Source organism: Siphateles boraxobius, unplaced genomic scaffold (genome assembly GCF_051911475.1).
Source record: "Siphateles boraxobius isolate OS27281-9 unplaced genomic scaffold, OSU_SipBor_1 22, whole genome shotgun sequence".
Taxonomy (NCBI): Eukaryota; Metazoa; Chordata; class Actinopteri; order Cypriniformes; family Leuciscidae; genus Siphateles; species Siphateles boraxobius.
In genome coordinates, this window is record NW_027508833.1 from 16840763 (window position 1) to 16865254 (window position 24492).

The following is a 24492-nucleotide window of genomic DNA, read 5'->3' on the forward strand; positions in this document are numbered from 1 at the left end:
TTTGTTTTTTTACATTCCCTTGTTCTAATTCACAGAATTCCAGTCGTCTTCGTCTGGACATTTCAGAGGCGCTGTTACCCAGTCTTCCTGATGGAATCACATCTAACCACCAGTCATACCAGAATCTTAGATTGGGTCACAAGTAAATCATCTGAAACCACACAAACTGGCACCTTTTGAGAATTTTATTGATAGAGATTGTAGAGAGAAGACAAGGATATTAGTGGAGAGAATGGAGGTAGTTGGAAGTTGGATCGTAACACATCTTCCACTTTTACTTGTGTCCAGACCCAGTCTAACCTAAATGGCCCTGACAGGTCTGATTATTTGTAATTAAAACTTTGCATTAATCAAAACGTAATGTTCAATCATTATTGGGTGAACCTCACATTTCACCACAAAATCCATATACATTTTTCTAAGACCATGAAGATTGTTTGAATAATTTTCATGACCCATTTCAATTTCATTTTATTAACTTACTTTAGAACAAAAATAATTAAAACTGAACTGTATTGAAAATGTATTGAAACTAAACAGACATTTTAAAAATGACAAAAACATAAAATTAAAAACTAATGATGTCAACACATTTACATGATTATTTCTTTAATTTTATAAATAAAAATGGTTATACAGTAGGTGCAATATAATTTAATGCATTACAGTAGAGAATATGAAATTACAGTGAATGTTTGGCAATGAGCATTGGTTAGAAAAACTCATGCCTTTGTGCCAATGTTACTGTCATGCTGGACAATTACACTTAAATAAATTGATTTTGGACAAATACATTTGAAGTTGTATGTACGGTATGTGAACCATTTACTATCTTTAGTCTTGTCATTAACAAATACAGAAAAACAGTTTAATAATGGTTATAGTTCATGATCTATATTGCAGCCATTATCTAAAAAAAAGTTTCTGCTTATTCTCAATCAGCTTTACTGTATCAAAATATAACCATTTACATCCAAAGAGAACAAGCATCAGCACTGTGAGCAAGTCCTAAAGGGTTCAGTCTTGCGGGGTCACGCTGGTGGTGTAGAGGTACGAGACCGTTCCCGCCTGGATCTGGAAGGTTTGACCCTGAATCTGATGGTTGGGGATCTGCTCGCTGGTCTGGCTGATGGAGATGGGCTGCCCGCTCTGACTGCTGATGTGAATGCCTCCTGTTGGACTCGGCCGGCTGGGGTTCTCCGATGTTTCGGACAGCTGGTGGATCACCTGCAGCTGCTGTGGAGCTCCGTGATGAACCTGCAGTTGCTCCATGGCTTCTTTTGTCAGCGTGATGACGTGCATTTGCTCCGGCTGCCCGCTGCTCACTTGACTTCCCAAGACGCTGATGGTTTGGATTTGAGCGCTGCCGTCTAACCCGTCCGGTGCGACCAGTGCCAGGTTTTGGACGTGACCAGAAGGTTGGGTGAGAAGCGTGAGACCCTGTTCCACAGAAGTGTCTTCTGCAGTGATGATGCTGATAGCTTGATCCTGACCCAGGTTGATGTTTTCCACCTCACTGGTCACCACCAGCTGGATTTCCTGCTCGCCGTGGGTGGGAAGTTGGTACGGCTGGAGTTGGAGGATGTTGTGCATTTCTTCGGCCCCTGAAGTGGCCTGCACCTCCGCGGGGCCCGTGCTCTCAGCTTCTCCTGGTTGACGCTCTTTGTTGTGAGTCTTGGTGTGAGCTTTAAGGTTGTCCAATCGGGCAAACGACAGGTTGCAGACAGAACACGTGAAGGGCTTTTTACCCGTGTGAGACGCCACGTGACGCCTCCTGGCACTGGGGTCTGAGAAGGTCTTATCGCAGACATTACAGACGTATGGCTTCTCTCCTCTGGATGACAAGAAAGATTTTTTTTTAAACATGCAAATCATTAAAGGCAAGACACTACAGGCAAAAACATTGTTTTTTCATGCAGTGGTCAGTTTTGAGATTTTGGGCTTTTTATAAGATGTTGTTCCAGACTAGTGGAAAGAAAACATCCACAAATCACTTTGTTTATTTTATTGCTTTTTATCTATTTGCATCTGCAGATTTCAATTACAATACATATCTTTGAAGGCCGTTCCATCAAAGTATTTTTCAGAAATCTCCACTTAAGCAGCTTTACATACACTAAACTTTACAGGTTTATTCCTATCTATATTCTCAAGGTTCTGAGCTGTTTGTTTATATATAATTTGTCTGATTTATATTCACCTTTTTCCTTAAGAGTCTATTGCGTTTTAGATTGAGAGGCACAAATCCACTCAAAGGATGAAACAAATCCATTCAAAGGATGATCTTTATCCATCAGTTTGTCTGAATGAGCTGTAAAACGTCCTTTGTCCGATAATAACAGATAATAGCTTGGTATTTTAATGTGATATGGTATAACAAGAATATCTATGACAAGAGCTCTTTTCAGTCGCTGCATTTTTTCCTACTGATTATTTTCTTTTATATTCTGCTGTAACAGTATGAAAAAGGACAACATATACTGCGCATTTGTGGTCTGTTCTCCTGTTTTAATATACAATATATCCCATGAATAGTTCAATGGAATGCACTAGGAATCTCTTGTTTTTCTCCCCAAATCCTCCAATCTCTTTCCAGGTTTGTATTCAAACCTTAAAAATATAACTGTCTCCCCTTTTCACTTCTAATCCCTATTAACAGTGTTTACTGGAATATTTCTAAACTTTTTCTCTAAAAAAATTCTATGTTTACTCAATGTTCCAGTTAATGAACATTTTTGATGAACATTATATAATACAGACATATATTAATACAGTGATATATTTACTACAGTGATGTTTAACATGCCGAATATTCGCATGACATACGCTTAATTCTGCAGAAATAATCAAGCTTTTGGGGTTATTCATGGTCTGTTTAAACTAATTTGTTAATGCCTTTTCACCTTTAAATTTCCTTTTAATGTTCAATGGTTGAAGGGTGATTAGAGTAAATGTCATCATAGTATACCCAGATTTTGAAAATGCTTATTACGGCGTTCATAGAGCAAATATTTTACTGATTGTTTACAGTTTAACGGAAGTTACTCCCATAATCGCACAAAGCATCATGGGACGTAGAAAAAAGGTGGATAACATCTTATTACAGTGTTTATTTGCATCTGTAGATTTTAATTACAATACATATATTTAAAGGCCAAAAATCTCCACTTCAGCAGCTTTACATACACCAAACTTTACAGTTTTATTTCTATTTAAATTGACATTCTGAAGATTTTTACAGAGAGGTTTGTTCATATATCATTTGCCTGATTATTTTATACAACATTTTATTCCTAAAGATATGGTGCATATGTATTCTTTTTCTGGCTGTGAGTGATAAGAGTGATAAGAAACAAACGGAAAAAAAAAATTGTCAAGAAAATGAAAAGAAATTATCCAATGATCAGATCTCTGTTCTGGAAATGTATGTGCAAAGTAGTGCATATTTAATTACACGATGCCTCATTTGCATATTTAAACAATATTTCAGAAAACTAAGGAAGTAAGGTTATATCTATCAGTTTTATTTTGTTTCCTCTATTTACCGGCGGTGTCTTAATGTGTTGATATGTTGATTTCTGACCTGTGTATCCTGATGTGTGTCTGCAGTGTGCTCTTGGCAGTGAAACACTTCCCACATATTTCACATGTAAACGGCTTCTCACCTGAAATGATAACACAGGTGTTCATACAGCACAGATATGCAAACTGCTATGAAGTGTGATGTGTTTGTTACCAGTATGAGTTCTCAGGTGCTTCTTCAGTTGAGCTGCATCCATAAATTTATGATGACATTGCGCACACTCAGGTAAAGCTTTTCCTGTGTGAACGCGGTAATGGCTTTTCAGCTGCCGCTTCTGACTGAAGCTTTTCCCACACTGGTCACATTTGAAAGATTTATTCTCTGTGGAAAGAAAATGGAGAATTTTATAGACCATCAGGCAGTATATTTTCAGTTATTTGAATATGTACTATGGTGTTTTGGTCATGTACTGTACCTTGATATGACCAATATTTGTTTTTGTTTGTAAATTGCATTACCACATGCTTTTGGACATCATGTAGTATCATGATGAACTATACCGAACTATGGTGTCCTTACCATGCTTTACATTAAAATGCTGTGGTATACCATCACATGGTACAACCACAGTGGAAAAGAGATCGGACATAGACATAGAAATGTTTTTCAAAAGAAGTATCTTATGCTGACCAAGGCTGCATTTATTTGATAAAAATAAGGTAAAAACAGTAAAATTTTGAAATATTGTTTTCTAAATATTTTTTTTTTAAATGTAATTTATTCCTGAAATGCCAAAGTTGAATTTTCAGCATCGTTACTCCAATCTTAAAGGGTTAGTTCACCCAAATAATAACCTACCCTCGTGTCGTTCCAAATCCGTAAGACCTTCATTCATCTTCGAAACACAAATGAAGATCTTTTTAATTAAATCTGAGAGCTTTCTGTCCATCCATTGACAGCTACGCAACTACCATTTTCAAGCCCCAGAAAGATAGTAAAGACATCCTTAATGTAATCCATGTGACTGCAGTGGTTTAACCTCAATTTTATGAAGAACATAATTTAACTTTATTTACAAAATATTAAAATCCAACGCACGTCCACACAACGTCTACTCTCGTGTCAACACAACACGCATGGGTCGTGGTGCTTTCATGAACGCGTGTTGGAGATTATTTTGTATATAAAGTGGCAAATTGTGGGTTTTTTTCCTTAAACGAAGCACTCGCATCACTGGAGTCACAAGGATTGCTTTAATAATGTCTTTACTATCTTTCTGGGGCTTGAAAGTGGTAGTTGCGTAGCTGTCAACGGAGGGACAAAAAGCTCTCAGATTTTATCAAAAAGATCTTCATTTGTGTTCTGAAGATGACCGAAAGTCTTACGGATTGGAACGACTTGAGGGTGAGTAATTAATGTCAGAATTTTCATTTTTGGGTGAACTATCCCTTTAAATGTCACATGACCGTCAGAAATCAATTGCTGCTGAAGAAACATTTCTTATTATCAAGTACATCTTTTGTAACATTCTAAATGTCTTTACTGTCACATTTGATTAATTTAATGCATCTTTGCTGGATAAAAGCATTTTAATCTTAATCCAAACTACTGAATTGTCATGTATAAGCAGCATGGCGCAGTGATTTGGTATGTGTACTAGTTGTGAAGTCCCTCACCTGCGTGTAGGTTCATGTGCTCCAGTAGGGAGTGTTTGGTGGACAACGCTTTGGAGCATATCGTGCAGATGAAGGGCTTTTCTCCCGTGTGCATTCGCTGATGAACCAAAAGAGTGTGTTTCTGGGTGAAACCCTTCCCACAAACACTGCATCTGAACGGTTTTTCACCTGCATTAAAATAAGCCATTTTATATTGAGATTTCCAATGGACACGTGACCCTCACCGCGCTTCTCCGAAGTCTTTTCACAGACTTCGGATGATGCATTTCTACGATTATTAGCATCATAAATCTAGCAAAGTTTTTTTTACATTTTCATTTATGTAATAAGTAATAACTCTATCGTTTGTGTTATAACGCCTTGGCGTTAAATGGCAGAAAACCGGTAAATGCTACTGATTGAGTGTCTGTAATACAAGGAGTGAAGGCGAATTTCTTTCTCTCTTCTGACCAATCTAGCTAATCAGTCTCTCAATAATTTTTTTCTTCGCTATTTATTATTATTATTTTTTTTACAAATGGAGTAAATGGGAACACAAAAATGTATTTGTATTTTTTCACATGCCTTTCGCATTAGCCTATGACGACTTCCGCTTCTAAGAACCCCAAAAATGTGAAAAGGGTCTGAAAGAGTCTTGAAGCTTAAAATTGCAGAGCAACAAAATGTCTGCGCGAACAAAATAATATTTATTGGGACAGTGTTCGTCATGTCACTGGCTTATCTTCACCAATCCACTAGTGTAACTAGGTTCACATAATCAGATTCCTACTGCATTTTACAGACTATGCATCTCTTTTGGGGCTTATTATTTCCTGAAATCTTTCCCTAAATGCATTGTTTTATTTTTTGGTAATCAAAATATTCTGGATTCCTTAAATAAATAAATACACTCTGTGTACAAATTAAGTAATACATTTATTTTATTTTAAAAGTGTTTGTTTCCACCAGTAATTTCCACGAATCCACCACGATAACTTGATAACCATGATACAGCCTTCATCTTTTAGGCTGAAATGGCTGATAGTTTAAAATGTACTGTTAGCCCTCTGAAATAGCCCTCTGTTAGCATCAGAAATTTTAAGAACAAAAGCATATGTCCCTCATAACCGATATAACTTTTTTTTTTTTTTACATAAACTAAGGGAAGACTAGTTGCCACCCCTTATTCTGCTCTTGCCTTGTCTTGCTTTTGTTTGCTCAGGCTGTATGCGTTCATGTGTTTTTAAGAATGCGTTGCCTTTGGAGACGCTCTGAAGGGAGGGTGGGATCTCATGCTTTCAGATAGCTTTCCATTTTTTATTTGTTACTATTTAGTCGGTTATTTAGTATAATAAAAAAAAAGAGGTGCACCTGTATGAGTTCGTTGATGTATCTTCAGAAACAGGTGGTTTTTATAAACCTTCCCACACTCGTCACATCTGGCCTCTGAGTCCGGGTACTTCCTCTTTCGCCCTCTCTTCCCCGGCTCCTTGCTCTCAGTTAGATCGCCTTCTAACCTGTATCCCTTCAGTTTGACAGGCTGCCGTATTTTGCGCTTGCTGTGACGGGGTCTGTCCTCCTCTCTGGGGTTGTAGTCGCTGTCACTTAAGTCTCTTGGAGGTGAAGTGGGATCTAAGAGAGGTTCTGTGGGCTCTTTAGTCTGTGATGGTAAAATGCATTCTGGATTCTCTGTCTGGCTCGAATCCTGAGTGCACATGCTCTTTTTGGGGCGCCCTCTTTTACGCTTTGTCTGTATGCATTCATCAACACCTTCACCCTCAGCGGACACCACATTTTCAACCACTGAAATGTCCTTTTGAAGGTCCTTGTGGGCTTTGAGCAGATCTGGGATGTCCAGAAAGCGGGCCATGCCAAACAGCTGCTCCGAGCTACTCTGGTCCACCAACACATTTGCACTGTAGATGAACTCAAGCACGGCCGAGAAGGTTTTCGCAGACATGCCGTCCAGCTTGTACACCGACTGGCTTACCTGATCTTCAGCAGTGAACATCACTGAGAAATATTCACTGCTCGCTGCTAATAGAGCCTTGTGCGCCTTGAAGTGCACGTCTTCTACTATAAGGGTTGTGTCACAGAGCAGTTCCCTTCTTCTGAGTTTGTCAAATTTATGCAGGATAGTGTCCTTGTGTGTTTTTGAATGCAGGGCGAGGACAGGTGATGCTGGCGGGAAAGACGGCGCAGACATGGTGCTGTGAGCTTGAATCTAAAAAGGAAAAGGTTTTAACACATCTTTTACGTTTGCTATATAGCAGTGGTTTTAAATGGGCATCAGGTGGTAAACAACACAATACCCATATTTAATGTATAGTCTGCGTGTGTCATATTTTCTTTGAATAGTCTTCTTCATGTTTTTGAAGATGAGGGCATGTCAAACAACCTGTCCATGTTGGCATCTGTCTAATTTGACTAGCTTCTACCAAGTAACATAAACTTGGACACACAGTCTGACCTAAAATAAAAGATATGGGAAGCATAAATACTTTAAATGCCCTAATTGAACTAAAGCCTGATCTTGGCTTAATCTAAGCCCTGTCTGTGAAACCAGGCCTTAATAATACAAATGAAATAAAAGGCCCAATTAAGTTGTTTAAAAAGAATACACTTTCTTTACTTTATACTTTTAAAAATCACACGTTGTAACATTGTTTTAAGTATTTTAGTTTTAAGTATTTTGAATCATTGTTTTAATCTTTTACACTGATGTATTGACTACAAAACATACTAAAGCACATGTAAAGTTGTACATGTAGTGCTATTCAATATTACATTTACAGTTAATTTATATTTTCTAAATTGCAGATTGTAGAATTGCAGAATGTTTAGTTATTATATATATAAATACATGACAAAAAAAAGTTAAATAAAATGCTTGTCAGTACATTTTGGCATTCCTCTAAAATTCTGCTAATTGCAATTAATTGCAAATACACGCAATTAAGTGTCCAAAAACATTTTTACATTTGCAGTATATTCTTTTAAAGTAGGACTATATTATTTGCGCAATAAGTACTCTTTAAAAAAAAAACAAGTAAGCTAAAATGTTTGGGTTGTGTGAGATCATTGTGACCAACCAGTTAAGAACAATGTACCATAAAATCCACGGTGGTGTATTCTTTGTAGAACCATGTAAATCCTGGTAATCATTCAAAACCAAAGTCTATATAAAGGACAATGGTATTTCCATCTTTACGCCCAAAACTGTATGTAAGCATTGTATTTTTTGACACATTAGTTGCTACAGTGATGTCTGTCAATGAATCATGCATGCACTGTACGCGGTCTGAGCTTTAAGTATGGTGTAGAATCTCAAACACAAAACATGCGTTTTGTGCAAAAAGGGTTACACACACACACGTGCACGCGCGCTGTGAATCTTCACGTATATCTATGTCAAAGGTCTTTGATCACAGTAATAAAGTAATAAACTGCTTTAAAACCAGCGTCATTTGTAGCAACAAATAACTCCTTTGTTTTCCCTTCTAAAACACGCTCAAATGGCTAAAAGGCTGGCGCTGATCAGTAAATCACATGTTTATTCTGCGAAACGCACTTGAATTAATAATTATACTACTCTCTGAAGACTATAATGTACGATTAAGCTTTCAGGACCTTACCTTAAAGCAACCGTTTCAAGACAGCCAAATCTCGCGAGAATTAGCCTACGTTCCGTGATTTCAGTATCCATCACAGAAGTAGGCAGATAGAACATTATTGGGTAGAAAGGCAGCATTGCTAGCATTGTGGTGTGACTCGCGGTTACCATTTTAAAAACGCAAGAGATTTCATGTAATCGTTTAATATAGATTATAATAGCATTTGCACATTTTTATATCTGCCAGCATAGATTTCTGCATGCATTTAAAATATGTTCCGTCCTGGGATTTGAAGGAAGACTCGTCTGTGGGCCTCGATGCGCCCCCTGGAGGAACAGACACAGTGTTGTGTTTGCAAACAGCGCCCCTGTTCTGATGGCGAAGCATTACAAAACACACGAAAAAACCTCTTTTATTATAACTGAAGGAATTAAAAAGATTGGACTGAAAGATTAACTGTACATACTGTTGTTACGTTTGCAGTCAAAACTAGTTGTTGAACACTGCTAGTATGTTAAATATTAGCATCTGTGCTTAAGCATCCCTTCAAAATAAGACAACTAAAACTCAATTTCCCACGATGCGTTTGATAGTCCCATGATAGTTTAAGAACCTCGCTGTATTTTTGTGTAATTAATTAAGAGAAAGTACAACGCCATCTTACTCCGACGAAAGTGACTTGAACGCACCCGACTTCCCACCTCGTAAGTACGAACTTCCCAGGTGAACGCACCATAATTCAAAGACTGTTTACCGCAGCTCTCAGAAGGCTGGTGGTAAGTGTGATCGAAATATGTGCACATACTTTAACATGCTGTAAGATGTATTTTAAATACGCTAACTGGAATACCGTAGTACTTGTTCGTTTAACCTTTTTTAACCAAAACTTAAATTAACCAAAACTTAAATAAACAAAATGTAACCCTAGTTTCTAAATAAGTATTGAACTTTATTATTACAGCTTATTACTGCTATGGCAGCTGTAGGCCTGATTTCTAAATATGTTTAAGCTATTATGGTTGCTGTATGAAAAGTACGTTTATTATTATTATTTTTATTATTATATTGGATTTGGATACTAAGACTGTTTAAAAAAGGGATTTTTTTGCCTAATACTATAATAGTCAGGTGAGTAGGACACCAGTCTGTCGTTTATTGACTTTGTTGGCACAGAATCTGATTTTGTGGATGTCTTGCATGGTTGTAAATGTCTCTGTATTGTGTGAAAGGGAATATATTTTTTGGTAACACTTTACAATAAGGTTCATTAGTTAACATTAGTTAACTTCATTAGTTAGCATGAACTAATAATGAACTGCACCTATACAGCATTTATTAATCTTTGTTAATGTTAATTTCAACATTTACTAATACTTAATTAAAATATTGTCAATATTAGTTAATGTACTGTGAACTAACATGAACAAACTATGAAGAGTGTTACCATTTTTTTGTTAGCTTTAAAAAATAATAATAATAAAAATACATTGTGAAGGGTAATAAAATCAGCAAGCTTCTTCAGTAACAATTGATTAAAATTTATATTTTAATGGCTGCCATTAAATGTTTTTATTACATTTTGTAAACCAAATGTTAAATTTGTAAATAAATACTATATTGAGTTGGGCTGTGAATCAATTAATTTTTAATCAAATTAACTAAGGGTGCTCCGATTGATCAGTCACCGATCACAATCGGCCGATAATTGCTTTGGGATTTGATGACGCAAACACGCTGTTACAGCTTCCAGTAATCGGGGATCAGCCCCAAAAATCCTGATCGGAGCACCCCTAAAATTAACTACATTATCCCCAGTTTCACAAACGAGGCTTAAGCTTAGTCCCAGACTAAAATGCATGTTTAACTGAAAGCACCTTGCACTGACAAATCTTAAAATATTTTGTCTCAAGATGCACACCAGTAATGTTTTTTTCTAAGGCAAGTTTATAAAAGCTACTTAAATGTCCTAATTGAACTAAGACCTAATCCTGGCTTAAAACTAAGCCCTTTCTGTGAAACCAGGCATATATTCTGATTTATTACTGGAAATAATTGCAGTTAATTATAATCAATATTTGCAGAGGCGTTTATTTGCTCATTAAAGCATCTCTTATGGATCTTGTAGTTGAGCTGAGAGATGCAGCGTGTGAAAGTGCTGGTGGTCGGAGCAGGTGTGGTGGGTTTATCCACAGCAGTGTGTATCGCTGAGACGCTTCCACACTGTTCTGTAACTGTTGTTGCTGAGAAGTTCTCACCTGACACCACCAGTGATGGAGCTGCTGGAATCCTTCTACCCACTGAGTTTCCTGGTGAGATGAACACCGACAGATGCAGCAAATTTGCCATTGTATCATGTGTTTGAGGTTATGCCTTTTTTATTTTTCAGGCCCGTCTATGTAAAAATGGTCAAATTGACTATTATTGAACTCTTTTACTAGACATCCCTCTTGAACGGCAACGGCGTTGGTTCAAGGAGTCATTTGATCATCTTCTGGCCATCGCAGATTCCCCACAAGCCGGAGATGCTGGCGTGTACTTGAGCTCCGGGTAAAACCCTAGTGATCACACTAATAAGATAATGTATTGATGTGGTTTTCATTCATCATAATCTCAATATTGCATCCTCTTAGGTACCACATTTTCAAGGATGTACCCTGCGACAAAAAGCCCTACTGGGCAGATTTGGTATTTGGATTCAGAAACATGACGGATCATGAAATGAAGCGTTTCCCTAATCATAAGTTTGGACAAGCGTTCACCACATTAAAGTGTGAATGTCTGAGCTACTTGCCATGGCTGGAAAAAAGGTACTAAAAAGTTTCAAAATAAAAATTCTATAATATATAGTTATACAAATATAAAAGATGTATTTTATTGTTTTAAATAAAAAAAAAAATTCACATAGTGGACCCTTTTCACAGACTGTAAAAGTTCTCTTATTTACTCATTGTAAATCTAGTAAAGTTTTTTATATTTCAATTTTTTAAAAAACTATACTAAACTTAATGTAATATTACCTTGGCATTAAATTACAGAGTAAAAAAAATAAAAAAAGCTTTTCTGTCCTATCAAATGCTCTCTAGAATCTAAAGCGTCTGGCTCCTACATTATAAATAGACGCTGAAGCTGCAGCTAAAATTGGTTACTTACTACTAAATTACTATTATCTACATGGTGAATGTCACATAGTGCACTATTTAGGGTATAGGAATTGATTCAGACAGTGTAAATATGATTTCCATTGAATCATCATATCGAGATTAAGAGGAAACTGCTGCTTTACCGAGCTCAGCGGCTCTGGCCAAGCAGTGATATAAACGAAACAATACTGGCTATTTAAAAAAGGAGAGGAGCTGTTTGTTATGTCCCGCCCTGTCTTCCTGTTGCAGTGGAAATGACACCAACACATTGAATATTACTGCACGTTTCAAGGCACTCCAGTGGGCCTTTAACGGTGCTGTGTGAGTGTTACTAATATGGCTGAGGGAGTAATGGAAAATTTCACATCTTTCTCTTTTCTGTCATTATTTTTCTCCTGTTTTGGAAAGTCATAGAAAAGCTGTCATATATTTTTTCTTGGAAATGCAACAATTATATTCTGTAGAAGGTTATATAGAAAATTATAGAAGTTTACCCAACTATGATGACTTCTGCATCTGAGAAGCCCAGAAATGAAAAGGGTCCATTTATAAAACAAATATTAAGACTACAGGGTGAATAGTAAGCATGTGCTGAATAAATCGGTAATGTTCATCTATATTTCCCAATAGGTTTAGAGCAGCTGGAGGTCAGATCCTTCATGAAAAGGTGACTGATCTTTATAAACTAGCCCTGAATTACGATGCCATCATTAACTGCTCAGGTGTCGGCTCACGTTTTTTGGTGAAGGATGAGGAGGTCTATCCAGTTCGAGGACAAATGTTGAAGATTAACGCTCCTTGGCTCAAGAACTTCATAAGAGATGGAGATGGCAAGACCTACATCTACCCTGGAATGAGGTACGTCTCCATTGGAGGCACCAGGCAGGTGGGCGACTGGCGTATGGAGGTGGATAAAGAGGACAGCGAGGGGATCCTGGAGCGCTGCAGTCGACTGGAACCTTCCCTGCGAGCGGCTCAGGTGATGGAGGAGTGGGTGGGACTGCGGCCAGGCAGGCCTAACCTGCGGGTGGAGCGCGAATATCTCCCTGTACGGGGCCGTCAGGTGCCTCTGGTGCACAACTATGGTCATGGAGGCTGTGGTGTTACTCTGAGCTGGGGGACGGCACTGGACACGCTCGACCTGCTGAGACAGAGTCTGTGCGAAAAACCACCTCTAGCCAGACTGTGAATCTCATGTGTCTTACACTTACATTGAAGTTTAAGACGTCATACTGATATCCATGTGTGATATGATTTTCATACGGATATCTTTGCATTTGTGCATGACAAATAGCACTTTCATGTTAATAATAGATAAATCATGGAAAAAAAAAAGATAAATCTGATGTAATTTTGAATCGAAAATATTTTTAAAAATGATTAATTTCTGTATTACTCATTTTGTTTGATCATTTCTACGTCATCAGTTTATAGAATGTTTTAAATAACGAGGTAAAATGTATTTAATCTTGAAGATAAAATGTGTTAATTGTTCGATGTTGAAATATATTTTTAATATGCCAGTTTTAAATTCTATGAGTGTGAGTGTTTGAAAATTGCTATTCAAACTTCACCTTTAACTACTTTAACTATACATGAACAAATTGTCATTGTGACACTAAATATTTTTATGAAGAATATTGTCTTACCATTAATGCTGTCAAGTGTCTTATTTCCCACAAAACATAAGTACTCTTCATAAGCATATCAAATGATCTCTAAATTAATTAATTTTATCATTAAGGGAGACTACAATTGCAATGTGACTGATTTGTTTTAAAATGGTTCAAAGAATCCTAAAAGGGAACAAATTATTACAATTTGTTAAATATTCAACGATCTAAGAATACTGATGACAACATTTAGTGTAATTTTTGTTTGTTTGTTTTACAGATAAAACATAAGAAATCCTAATCACTTCAAGCGTTATCCATTTGAATGGTTCAATAGGGCCACCTGAATGATTGATTATTTTAGATTATATCTGATCTCAAGTCTGTTCGGTCCAGTCGAGTGAGTCTTCTGTTTCCTCTTCCTCCAGTTCCCCCTGTAGGTCCTTCCTCTGAAGCACACTAGAATATTGTCTGGAGGGTTGTGGGCCTGTTCTCAGACCAATCTTCCTCTTGGTGAGGTGGAACACAGCTTTGACAAAGTTGTAGAATTTGTACTCATACTCCATGCGCTGATAAAGCACCTGCAGGGCCTCTAGATTAGGAGTCTGTTTGTGGATAGTGCCCGTCATGTTCCCCAGCTTCCCGTATTCTGGAGTAGAGACAGACAAGTAGCCGAATAAATTATTTTTAATAAAGCTTAAGAAAAAATCTACTGTACACTACTAGAAGAGTCACTTTAAACTTAAATAAAATAATATAGCGGACTACACTGCTGATATACACTGAAATGTGCAAAAGTCTTAGGCAGGCATTAGTATTCTCACCCAAAACAAAATGGTTTTCAGACAGTTATTTAGCTGTGTCAGTAGGAAGTATAAGCCAAACATTCCTTTTGCCATTAATTGTAATAATACACTGAGATTTTTGTATGCACAAGGAGTCTGACAGCAGACGGTATATGATCTGATCTCACCATCACCGAGTCTGTCTGTGAATACATGAAGGATTACATGGTACATGTAGAAACAGAGAAAACTGAGACAGACTAAATTCAGTAGAACTGCGACAACGTCTCCAAGCCACTTAAAGAAGCCTAAAAGCAAAGCTACCTGAGCAGTGCAAGTGTACCTCTGACAAAAGCTATTTTAAATGCAAAGGGTGGTCACACCAAATAATGATTTAATTTAGTTAGTTAATTGATAAATAAAATCTATTTATGACATTATTTTTGAAAGCATCCTCACTTTACAGCATTTTTACACAAGTGCCAAAAACTTTTCACAGTACTGTAACTTCCTAGATGGACTCGATGAAGGTGAGATCATCTTCGATCTCACGATTGGTCATCTTTCTTCTGGGACAGCCCGAAATCGTACAGTGTACCGGGCATACTGCTCTGGCTGGAAGTAAGTTATAGTTCTTGTGTTTCTGATCGTCTCTTCTCTTTGTTCTGTTCTTTGTTCTGCTCACTCAATGGCTGGCTGTCTAAGTGGTGTCCGCAAAATAATATAGAATGCATAGACAATTGGAAAAGTCTGATAAATCCCATCACATAGAGACTCTTTCACCTAGATATAATAGATATAACAGGATTTTGCTGTGATTGGTCTTGGAGGTCTGTATTTAACTACACCTCTGAGATATATAATAACATTTTTTAATATTAAGTTCAATTATTTAAAAAATATATATTTAAAAAAAAAAATAGAACATATATTTAAATATTTTTTGTATTTTTAAGTACTTCCAATTATTATTTATTTTTATACATTAATTAATTAATATAATTTTTTATTTGTACTTTTTACAACATTTCTGATACTGCCATGCATTAAATAATCAAATTAATTAAAAGGTGCAAAAAGGTTATTAAAATGGTGGCAATTAAAAAAAAAAAAATGATGACAAGTCAAATCATTATGCAAATTTATATGAAAGGTCTTACCTGGACTTTTGTAGATGTTCAAGACGTCAGAGAAGAAGTGTGGAAGGAGTCTCTCCAGCAGAAGCAACACATCCTCAAGTTCCTCCAACACCCCTACCAGCAGGTAATGATCCAGAACGTTCTGCTTGGCCATTTCCAGCGCCCACAAACCCGGCTCTCTAGGTTATTACAGATTATTTATCAGTTCCAGTGATCACTCATGGGCATCTATGATTCAGAGTTGATAAAAAAAATGCTGGAACCATTAAAAATGAATCACATAAGATGTACAGTAGCAGTAACGTCCGGATATAAATGTCACCTGCATTGAGGATGCTGCCCACAGAAATATGGGATAATGTAGAAGAGCCGGGGATTGGAGCATTCTGGGTAGCTTTCCAAGATGCATGTGCTGATGTCCTTTGGTCCAGAAGAACATATACATTTATGCATTTAACAGACACTTTTAGTCGAAGCAACTTACAAAAGAAGAACAAAAGCAATCTGTCAAAGAGCCAACATTAACATTTCAGTTAGTTACATCACTGATTTTGTTGTTGAACTGGAACTGAAGCTCTGAGAACAGTCGTTTGTTTATATATTCATCCACAAGTGGTCTGAACTATGGGGTCATTCATCTAAGTCTCCAACCAAAGACCCACGCCTGGCTATTTCCTGCTGCTATGCAAACAAATCCAGAACATTCCCAGGAAAGTTGCAGAAAATGAACAAATGAAAATTACTATTTGAACAGAAATCATGGATACCCATACCATGTATGTAATGAATATGATTGCATTGCTATCTTTAGAGAAACTGAAAAAGTCTAGTTGTGTTTTCCCCTAGTTGTGTTTCCCCTGATGATGTCATAATGTACATACACTGCCTGTAAACGATTACCACTTCACACTAATGAGTGACAGGAAAACCAGCAGCACAGTCAGTCTCACACTAAATATAGACTGAGTTAACCATGTTCATAAACTCTGCCTGCTGAGTTGTGAAGGAGGCATTCATGTGTATCACACAGAGCTGTTCAGACTTCATTTATGACAGTAATAGTTCATTCAATGCTCATTCACTCAGTTCTCTGTTTCCTTAACCTCGCTTGGACTACTACTTTCTTAAGAAACACATTTGTTTTTAGAGCTCTTACTAAGTATCTTTCGTCGTCTTTCATCGCAGGGGTTCGTACGACGTGATTCTCTTCCCCTCTCCAGTCGCCGAACCGCCGGAAGAAATAATTGGATAAAAATCGGTTGATCGGATCTCTGATGATGTTGATGTGTGCGGGCTCATCCGTTCTAAACCTGATTAAAGTAGAGAGAGGAATCATATTAAAATATACATTATTTTATCTCTGTTAATTAAGGCCCGTTCACACAAAGGAGGATAACGATAAAGATATAATTTTACAAATCGTTTTAGATTTAAACAAATAGCAGGGTCCATTATATAACTATAATGATAATGACACAGAGGAACGATATCGTTGGAATCACTTTTTAGAAAGGGATTGACAGCCAATCAGAATCCATCCTGCTTTAAAGAGGTCGAGCATTTAAAGTAGCAGACGACAAAAACGTCTTGGTTACTTACGTAACCTCGGTTCACTGAGAAGAGGGAACGAGTATTGCGTAAGACTAGCTTACGCTATGGGAAAACTCCTCTTCTCAAGAATATTTTAGCAACATTTTTAAAACGCAGTGCAGCTGCACAGCAGAAACAGATGAGCGGCTAGCACATTCATTGGCTGTGCTGCGGCAACTGCACGAACCTATGGCGAGGCGGCTAAGACGCGGAACCAATCAGGCTGCTTCGTGCCCTTACACGTCAGAGCTCGCCAGAATGGGCATGGCCTAAGCCCCTATATTGGCCCATTCAGCCAAAGAAATTCAGGTTAAGTCGACTGAAGCGATCCCCTGATTAAAGCACAATAGCACGGCAGGTTACGCAATACTCGTTCCCTCTTCTCAGGTAAGGGTTAGGGTCATGTAAGTAAGCAACCAAGACGTTCCCTTTCGAGTGGCCTCTCGTATTGCGTAAGGCCAACTTACACTATGGGAACCCCCTTCAAAAAGCTGTGCGTGCTTAACTTACCTAGCTCCATACAGTAGCCCGAAGCCAGATGCCTGAGGCTAATAGATGAGTAAAGTTTATGAATCCCAATAGAAACCGGTCATTTGACAAGTCTCGTATAGAAAAACAAGGAAATGGGCCAAATAGGGCCAAATCCTTATAATGTATGTATATAAATATATATAAGGACTGTAGTCCGAGTTTAACCAGGACCAAATATGTACCCTATGGCCTAGAGGGGTTTGTGCTTGCACTTACACTGAAAGAACCTTCGCTTGCAAAGAGGAAACTTCCAGATTATAAAATCTGATGAATGTGGATTGCGAGGCCCAGCCGGTCGCCACACAAATATCTTCCATGAGTATTCCACTTGACCAAGCCCATGAATAGGCCATACCTCTTGTGGAATGAGCTCTGACACCTAAGGGGCAATGCAGGCCCTTAGACTCATAAGCCTCTTAATGTAGAATGTGAGTCACGCGGGGGCGGGGCCGGCGTGAATGACGTAAGCTGTGGCTGGTTTCCAGGCCGAAACTCACTCATAGTGTCCGTCTGGGTCATGCAGAGAGCTCGAGAGGGCTCGTGCATTCACTCGTGTCTGTCCACTCTGGCATCCTTTGTGAGCGTCGCTTCTTTTAGCACGGCTCCATCAAAGGGAGAGAGGGAGAGGGAAGCGCGGGGTCGGCGGCGGCGAAAACAGCCAGTCGAGCCCGCAGGGTTGGGAGATCCATGTCGTCACACTCAGGGCAGCCACCCTTAGCGAGTGCAGCTTTAGTGTGGTCACGGCCCAGACAGAAAGCGCAGAGGATGTGACGGTCTCCACCGAAGAGAGGGCCTCTGCACAAGGTGCATTTTAGAAAGAGGCATTTGCAACAACGCCTCGGAAATTGCTCTTTCAGAAAAAGTGTGACGCAGCGGCAAACACACTAATACATTAAAAGGATATAGCGCGCCGGATGGCACAGCAGAACAGCGGGCTGAAGGCGGCATCCAAGCTGCAAGGCAGGTGGCTTGTTCAGCTGAAGGCTTTTCGACGGCGGCGAAGGCTTCTTATCCAGAGATCAGCGAAGTTGGAAGTTCGCTGAAGGTGACAAAATCTGAATTCCTTTGGCTGAATGGGCCAATATAGGGGCTTAGGCCACGGCCATTCTGGCGGGCTCGCCATCGGTTCATGCAGTTGCCGCAGCACAGCCAATGACCGTGCTAGCCGCTCATCTGTGTCTGCTGTGCAGAAGCACTGCGTTTTAAAAATTTTCCTTCAATATTCTCGAGAAAAGTTTTCCCATAGCGTAAGCTAGCCTTACGCAATACGAGAGACCTCTCGAAAGGGAACTGCAGTGCACACTCATCATAAACAGGACGTTATCGTGGCTTTGGTGTAGATGCTAATATAGTTATCGTTATCGTTTTCCTTCTTGGTATGAACAGGCCTTTACACGGCTCTCTGAAATAGAGATATTTCCTAATATTACCCGAGCTCCTAAGCACCCACGGAAAAACGCATGATATTCTCCATTTGAATTATCCAATCAAAAAACTGATTGAGATTCGGGAACTACTCTGATTGGTGAATCTCACACTGGGTTCCTGCAGGTCGTAAATACACAATTCTACTATAATACAATACTGGCACCATAATAAATAGTATTTTATGTAATTAACTCCAAAATCATGACTCACAGCCAAAGAAGTATACTTTGAAAAGCTCGCATGCTCAACTGTGAAGAAACACTTAAAGAAATATTACGCGCCTATAGACTGAACACATAATACGCATAATGTCACCATTTTCATAAATTCGCATTTTTGTAGTTTACACAGAGAAGATAACAGTATCATAATGGTAGAAGGTGTTGGAATAACTGCTCTCTATTGAAGGGTAGGACGTTTTATGGAAGCCGGGAGTCGCTACTAATGTACCTCGCGAACTGAAGCTTTCTGACCCTTCAATTCAGACAAATTTAGGGGATCCCTAAAATTTTGTGATTCAGGTAGTTTTTAATTCCTTTTCCATGTAAAGCACTTTGAATTACCATTGTGTATGAAATGTGGTTTTTAATTAAACTTGCCTTGCCTAGTGATGTCCAGTTTGCAACAAAAAAAAAATCATTCTTTTGAACTAGTTCACCAAATTGAATCGAATCAGTACAGATCTACAAGGTACTCAACGAAAACTCACAACAAGGTACTCAATGAAAACTCACTTTCGGACGTGCCTGACAGTCACTTTGACTCAAAATGAGCCAATATCCCAGAGTATATGATCCCATGATGCTGATTTTTGCCCACTTATTCAGCGTTCCAATTAGTCCAACGGTCCACTGAACTCAGAGCAGTCTTTCAGATATTTCCGACATGCTGAGAACTGTCTTTCGACGATTTCATAAAGGGGAAAAATTGATGTTTCTGATGTATTTTGCTGTAAAGCAAATCAAACGTATTGGAAATATAACTGATCTGATGGTAATTCTAACTGATAGCAGTTCTCTGACGAGTCAAGAGTCGGTTAATGGTTACGACAGTTCTTGAGTAACCAATACACTGAAGTGTAGTGATCGGGAGTCGACCTATAAAAACAACAATTCCTCGAAAGGGATAGTTCACCCAAAAATTAAAATTGTCATCATTTACTCAACCTAAAGTTGTCACCCTATGAGTTTCTTTCTTCTGTTGAACACAAAATATTTTTTTTAAAGAATGGATAGTTGACGGCAGCCATTAATTTCCATAGTAGGAAAAAAAACATACTATGTAAGTCAATGGGGCCCGTCAACTTTCTGGTTATCATCAACATTCTTCAAAATATCTTCTTTTGTGTTCAACAAGTTCACGAGTTGGGTGATGACATGTTTTTTGCAGAACTGTTTTATCAACACTGAACTGACTTCAGCTAAACAACAGCCTGTTATCACTGAGGTGGTGATGGCGCAGTGGATAAGACACATGCCTTTGGTGTGATTCGAATCCACTGTGAGACACCAATGTGTCCCTGAGAAAGACACTTAACTCCTAGTTGCTCCAGAAGCGTGCGACCTCTGACATATATAGCAATTGTAAATCGCTTTGGATAAAAGCGCCAGCTAAATGAATAAATGTAAATGCACTGAAAAGCTGCTTTGAAACAATCTGTATTGTATAAAGCACTGTGTAAATAAAGGTGACTTGGATTGACTTTGTTGTGGCAAAAATTAACAAACGATCATATCACTGAGTAAGAGACACTCTAGAAACCAAACTGTCTTTATAAAGTATTTATTCTTGCAAGAAGGTATCAGTCACCACACAGAAAATGAGTCTGCAGGGCGAGTGAGACAGAGTCAGGAAGGGCTGAGCAATCTTTATACCATTCTCCAAGGTTACAGGCTGTCTTTTCTTGGGGCAGGCTGCCAAATAAGGAATGCACAGATTGCATGTGCTCTTCATTGTCACAAACTGACAGTGGACCACTGAATTTAGCTGCCCCCTGACCTCTAGGGCCCAAAGTCCTGCTCAGCCGTTCCTAAACTGCTTCACTCTGCATGTTCACAAATCCAAATATATCTCTTGCTCAAACATCGCACCAAATAAGCAGAAAAATCATACTGTGGTCCCTTGTAATGTCAATTACTGATCAATGAACATTAAAATTTCCATTACAACTTGTAATAATGATGGCAATCATGTAATGGAGAAAATGAAGTTGATTTTTTTCCAATTGAAATAAATGTATGTATTCTCTTTATACTTACAAGTGCAACTCCTTAAATTTTCTGAGTGTTTCAGGTCTTATGTGTCATACAAACGAGAATGGCCCAATCTTGAGTCTTGTTTATCAACTGTTGTGAAAATGACCTCAGATGACTTTAGTGTTAATATTACCATAATATTGTAGCAGATTTAGACTGATTGTTTAGTACGTTGTATTTTTTTCTTAGCGGAAGCCATAGGATAATATACAGGTAAAATTTAAATCAATATTGTCTAAATATTAAAGGGGATACTTCACCCAAAAATTAAAATTCTGTCATCATTTACTCACCGTCAAGTTATTAAGTTAAATAGATATTTAGAAGAATGTTGGTAACCAGACAGTTGATGGACCCCATTGGCGTCCATTGTATTTTCTTTCCTACTATTGAAGTCAATGAGGCCCATAAACTGTTTGGTTACCCATATTCTACAGAATATCTACTTTTGTGTTCAACAGAAGCATCAACTTACCTTAATAATAAAATAATAATAATACCTGCTAAAGTTGAGAAAATGCACATGTCGGGTGTAAAGAAATGGCTGAGGAGTTGTGCTGATGTTTCTAATTAGATTTTCCTACATGGGAATGAAAGGAGAACGGGTAAAATTAACCATTGATGGTTCAATGGTCGCTGAAATAGACTGGAATAATAATGATGAAATAATTAAATGGCAGCTAATTTTTATACAGCTAATTTTTACATTTTTAGGTATCAAATTCACTGGCCAAGCAGACAGAATTATCGACCAGAACTAGTAATCTCATCATCATTTGCAGCACTGTTTTTAATTACCTGTTCACGTTTGGTGAGTCTGGTCTTGTTGTGAATATCAGAGGAGATGAGAGTGAACTGATGTCTGTCCGCCAACATGCGCAGCAACAACACTATAGTGCGACTTCCACACTTACCAACCCTGTTATACACAACCTGACTTGGGAAAGGTAAAGCCTGCAACAGAGAAAAAAACGTAGTATTCAAAAAGTGTCCGCTTCAGAACAATCTTACATTATGGTGGAATGAAAATGGATTTGCATCAGTTGTGTAAGATATTAGTAACAAATGAGATTCAAGCACTCAAATCTTATAGTATATGACATGCAGTGCTCTTACTCTGGGTGCTAAAGGTCCATGGCCACCAGAAAATCTCCCTAAAAAGTTTAAAATAATAGTCAAAAATGTATCTGTGCATATATTTGTGCATACTGAACATTACAAATAGCTTTGTGATATACCAAATGTGTCCAAATGTTCAGTCCACCCGCTAACTGATAATCTCACATTTCTCAAGTTTAATATGTATAATATTTGTAGAGTTTAAAGCTTGCATGCTGCAATCTAAGAGTGATATCTTTTAAATGGGTATTTTTGCTTTGGAAATCCACAGGTAATTCCACCCATTCATCCAGCTGTCAGTTTTGGTGACTGCTGTCATTGTAGGACGAGTGAATGAAGAGTCCTGAACAATGAAAGGCCTTATATCATCCAGTTAACATGGACTCCTGTGGAATTCACTGTGGGTCTCACGAGCCAAGATCAACACGGTGAGTATGTGGAGACAGGAAATTTAACTTTGACAGTCTGCTCTTTATGAACCTTGACTGATGCAATTGATCTGAACCATTAGGTACATTCAATTAGTTAGAAATGTCATGAAACTGTTTATATTCATATTTCAGTGGAAGCAACAACTGAACTGTGTTACTGTTTGAGCCTAATGCTTATAATAAAAAGTTATTTAAAAAGGGTGTCATAGTTTTTAAAAGTTTTTCTGATGAGGGTTTTTATGAGGTTTTGAGTCAAAATCCAATTACACTGAGCTTGTTTACTCTAGTGGTTTTATTTGTCGAGACACTGACAGTTCAAATCTTTAAATTAGGATATTTAAATTCTAGTCTCACTTATAACTCTTGAATAAACAAGTGAACAAAAATAATAATAATATACATTAGTGCATTCAATTTGCTATATATTAACTCAGGACAAGAGTAATTTTCTTACAGTAAATCTCAGGTTGAGGAAAGCTGGCTCATGTGTTACTTTCGGCTATCGTAGCTAATATATATAGCCTAGGCTACTACAGTAACACATGATAGGACAGCTTTCCCTAATAATAGTCTTCTTCATTGTGACAGCTTACCCCATGTCTTCTGATATGTTTGAGGTCTTACCTATATAATATCCCACATCCAGCAGGATTTTTGGTGCTCCTCCGTTGAACTGATATAACACAGACCCCAGACAGAATATGAGAAGAGCGGTCAGACAGAAGCTCAAATCCCGGCGCGAGACTCGGAGCAAAACCACCGCGAGCCAGTTCTCCCTCCGGCTCCTCGCTCGCATGTCAACCGGTCAAGTGTTTATGAGAGAGAGGATTTCGAAAAGTCATCATATTCTCATGATGGTAATCCAAAGAGAATTTTACTCAACCATCTGATGATCTGTATTAACACACACCGATATAATTTTGGTCTGAAAGCAGCAGAGTAGTCTCCATGTGCTCAGGTCAGATTTTCTCTGTAAACTTATCATGATGTGGAGGTGTTAAACCTGCAGGTGTGTGTGCAGTCAGTGTCAGTGCCGCGGTCCCGTGGACCCTCATTCGGGACAGGGTTAAAGCCGCAGTTCGGAGGAATGGGCGTGCCGAGAGTAGGAGTGCCAAAGGTTGAATTGAACAGAATTATCCCACCCGGTGGTGCTCAAACTTTTGTGGTCACGCGCCTTTTAAACATAACCCCCCCCCCCCCCCCCCCCCCCATAATATACTTTATATATATATATATATATATAATAATTAAATAATGTGCAATGAAAAACACCTGGAATGGTTTTACTTTTGAATCATTGGAAACATAGATAATAATTCTATAGGACTTATAAGCGGTTTTCCTCATTGGGACAAAATAATCTCCCACAGGGTAAACAATTATTGGTGTTATTATTATCCTTGTGGGGACATTTGGCCACACAAGACATTTGGCCCCCACAAAAATGGATTACAGGTACATCATGTTGTACCTGGTATGTAGAAAACATATACAAATACACATGAGATCGATTTGTTAAAAATACATTAGTTAGGTTTTAGGGTTAGGATACAAAGCATACTCTTTAACTCTTTTTAACTCATTTTTAACTCTTTACATATGAGCTAATTAAACAGTATTAATTTGTAACTATAATACAATAAATAATAGTTTTTTTTATTAACTATAA

General features: G+C 38.1%; 4 protein-coding genes across 8 annotated transcripts in view; 2 read left to right on the forward strand and 2 right to left on the reverse strand.

Annotated features, from left to right (window-relative positions):
* Positions 1-794, forward strand: part of ccdc162 (coiled-coil domain containing 162) — a 53422-nt gene extending 52628 nt beyond the window's left edge. For 2 of the 3 annotated variants that reach the window (XM_077238782.1, XM_077238783.1), the window contains exon 44: positions 36-794. In XM_077238782.1, the coding sequence (XP_077094897.1) occupies positions 36-146 (111 nt within the window). In that variant the 3' untranslated portion in view covers positions 147-794. The remainder of the gene's footprint in view (positions 1-35) is intronic. The other variant, XM_077238784.1, reaches the window with a different exon arrangement.
* zbtb24 (zinc finger and BTB domain containing 24) lies at positions 171-9101 on the reverse strand. 2 transcript variants are annotated; one of them, XM_077238800.1, is made up of 6 exons: positions 8814-9101; positions 6550-7402; positions 5200-5367; positions 3737-3904; positions 3584-3665; positions 171-1834 (listed from the first exon to the last, which is right to left on the reverse strand). In XM_077238800.1, the coding sequence occupies exons 2-6, from the start codon at positions 7382-7384 to the stop codon at positions 1018-1020; spliced, it is 2070 nt and encodes a 689-aa protein (XP_077094915.1). In that variant the 5' UTR covers positions 7385-7402; positions 8814-9101; the 3' UTR covers positions 171-1017. The 2 variants fall into 2 exon arrangements, with proteins under 2 accessions (XP_077094915.1, XP_077094916.1); XM_077238801.1 differs by lacking the exon at positions 8814-9101 and adding an exon at positions 8289-8759.
* On the forward strand, positions 8898-13584 carry ddo (D-aspartate oxidase). 2 transcript variants are annotated; one of them, XM_077238809.1, is made up of 5 exons: positions 8898-9568; positions 10918-11101; positions 11231-11339; positions 11423-11599; positions 12563-13584. In XM_077238809.1, the coding sequence occupies exons 2-5, from the start codon at positions 10930-10932 to the stop codon at positions 13119-13121; spliced, it is 1017 nt and encodes a 338-aa protein (XP_077094924.1). In that variant the 5' UTR covers positions 8898-9568; positions 10918-10929; the 3' UTR covers positions 13122-13584. The 2 variants fall into 2 exon arrangements, with proteins under 2 accessions (XP_077094924.1, XP_077094923.1); XM_077238808.1 differs by having other exon boundaries at positions 9159-9496.
* LOC143746757 (uronyl 2-sulfotransferase) lies at positions 11643-23778 on the reverse strand. The gene is given in 9 exon segments (XM_077238807.1): positions 11643-14194; positions 15491-15648; positions 15792-15889; positions 16626-16779; positions 21774-21853; positions 22072-22227; positions 22390-22427; positions 23448-23622; positions 23624-23778. Coding segments are annotated over 9 exon segments (1176 nt in total). The 5' UTR covers positions 23669-23778; the 3' UTR covers positions 11643-13922.
* Between the last annotated feature and the right edge of the window lie 714 nt (positions 23779-24492).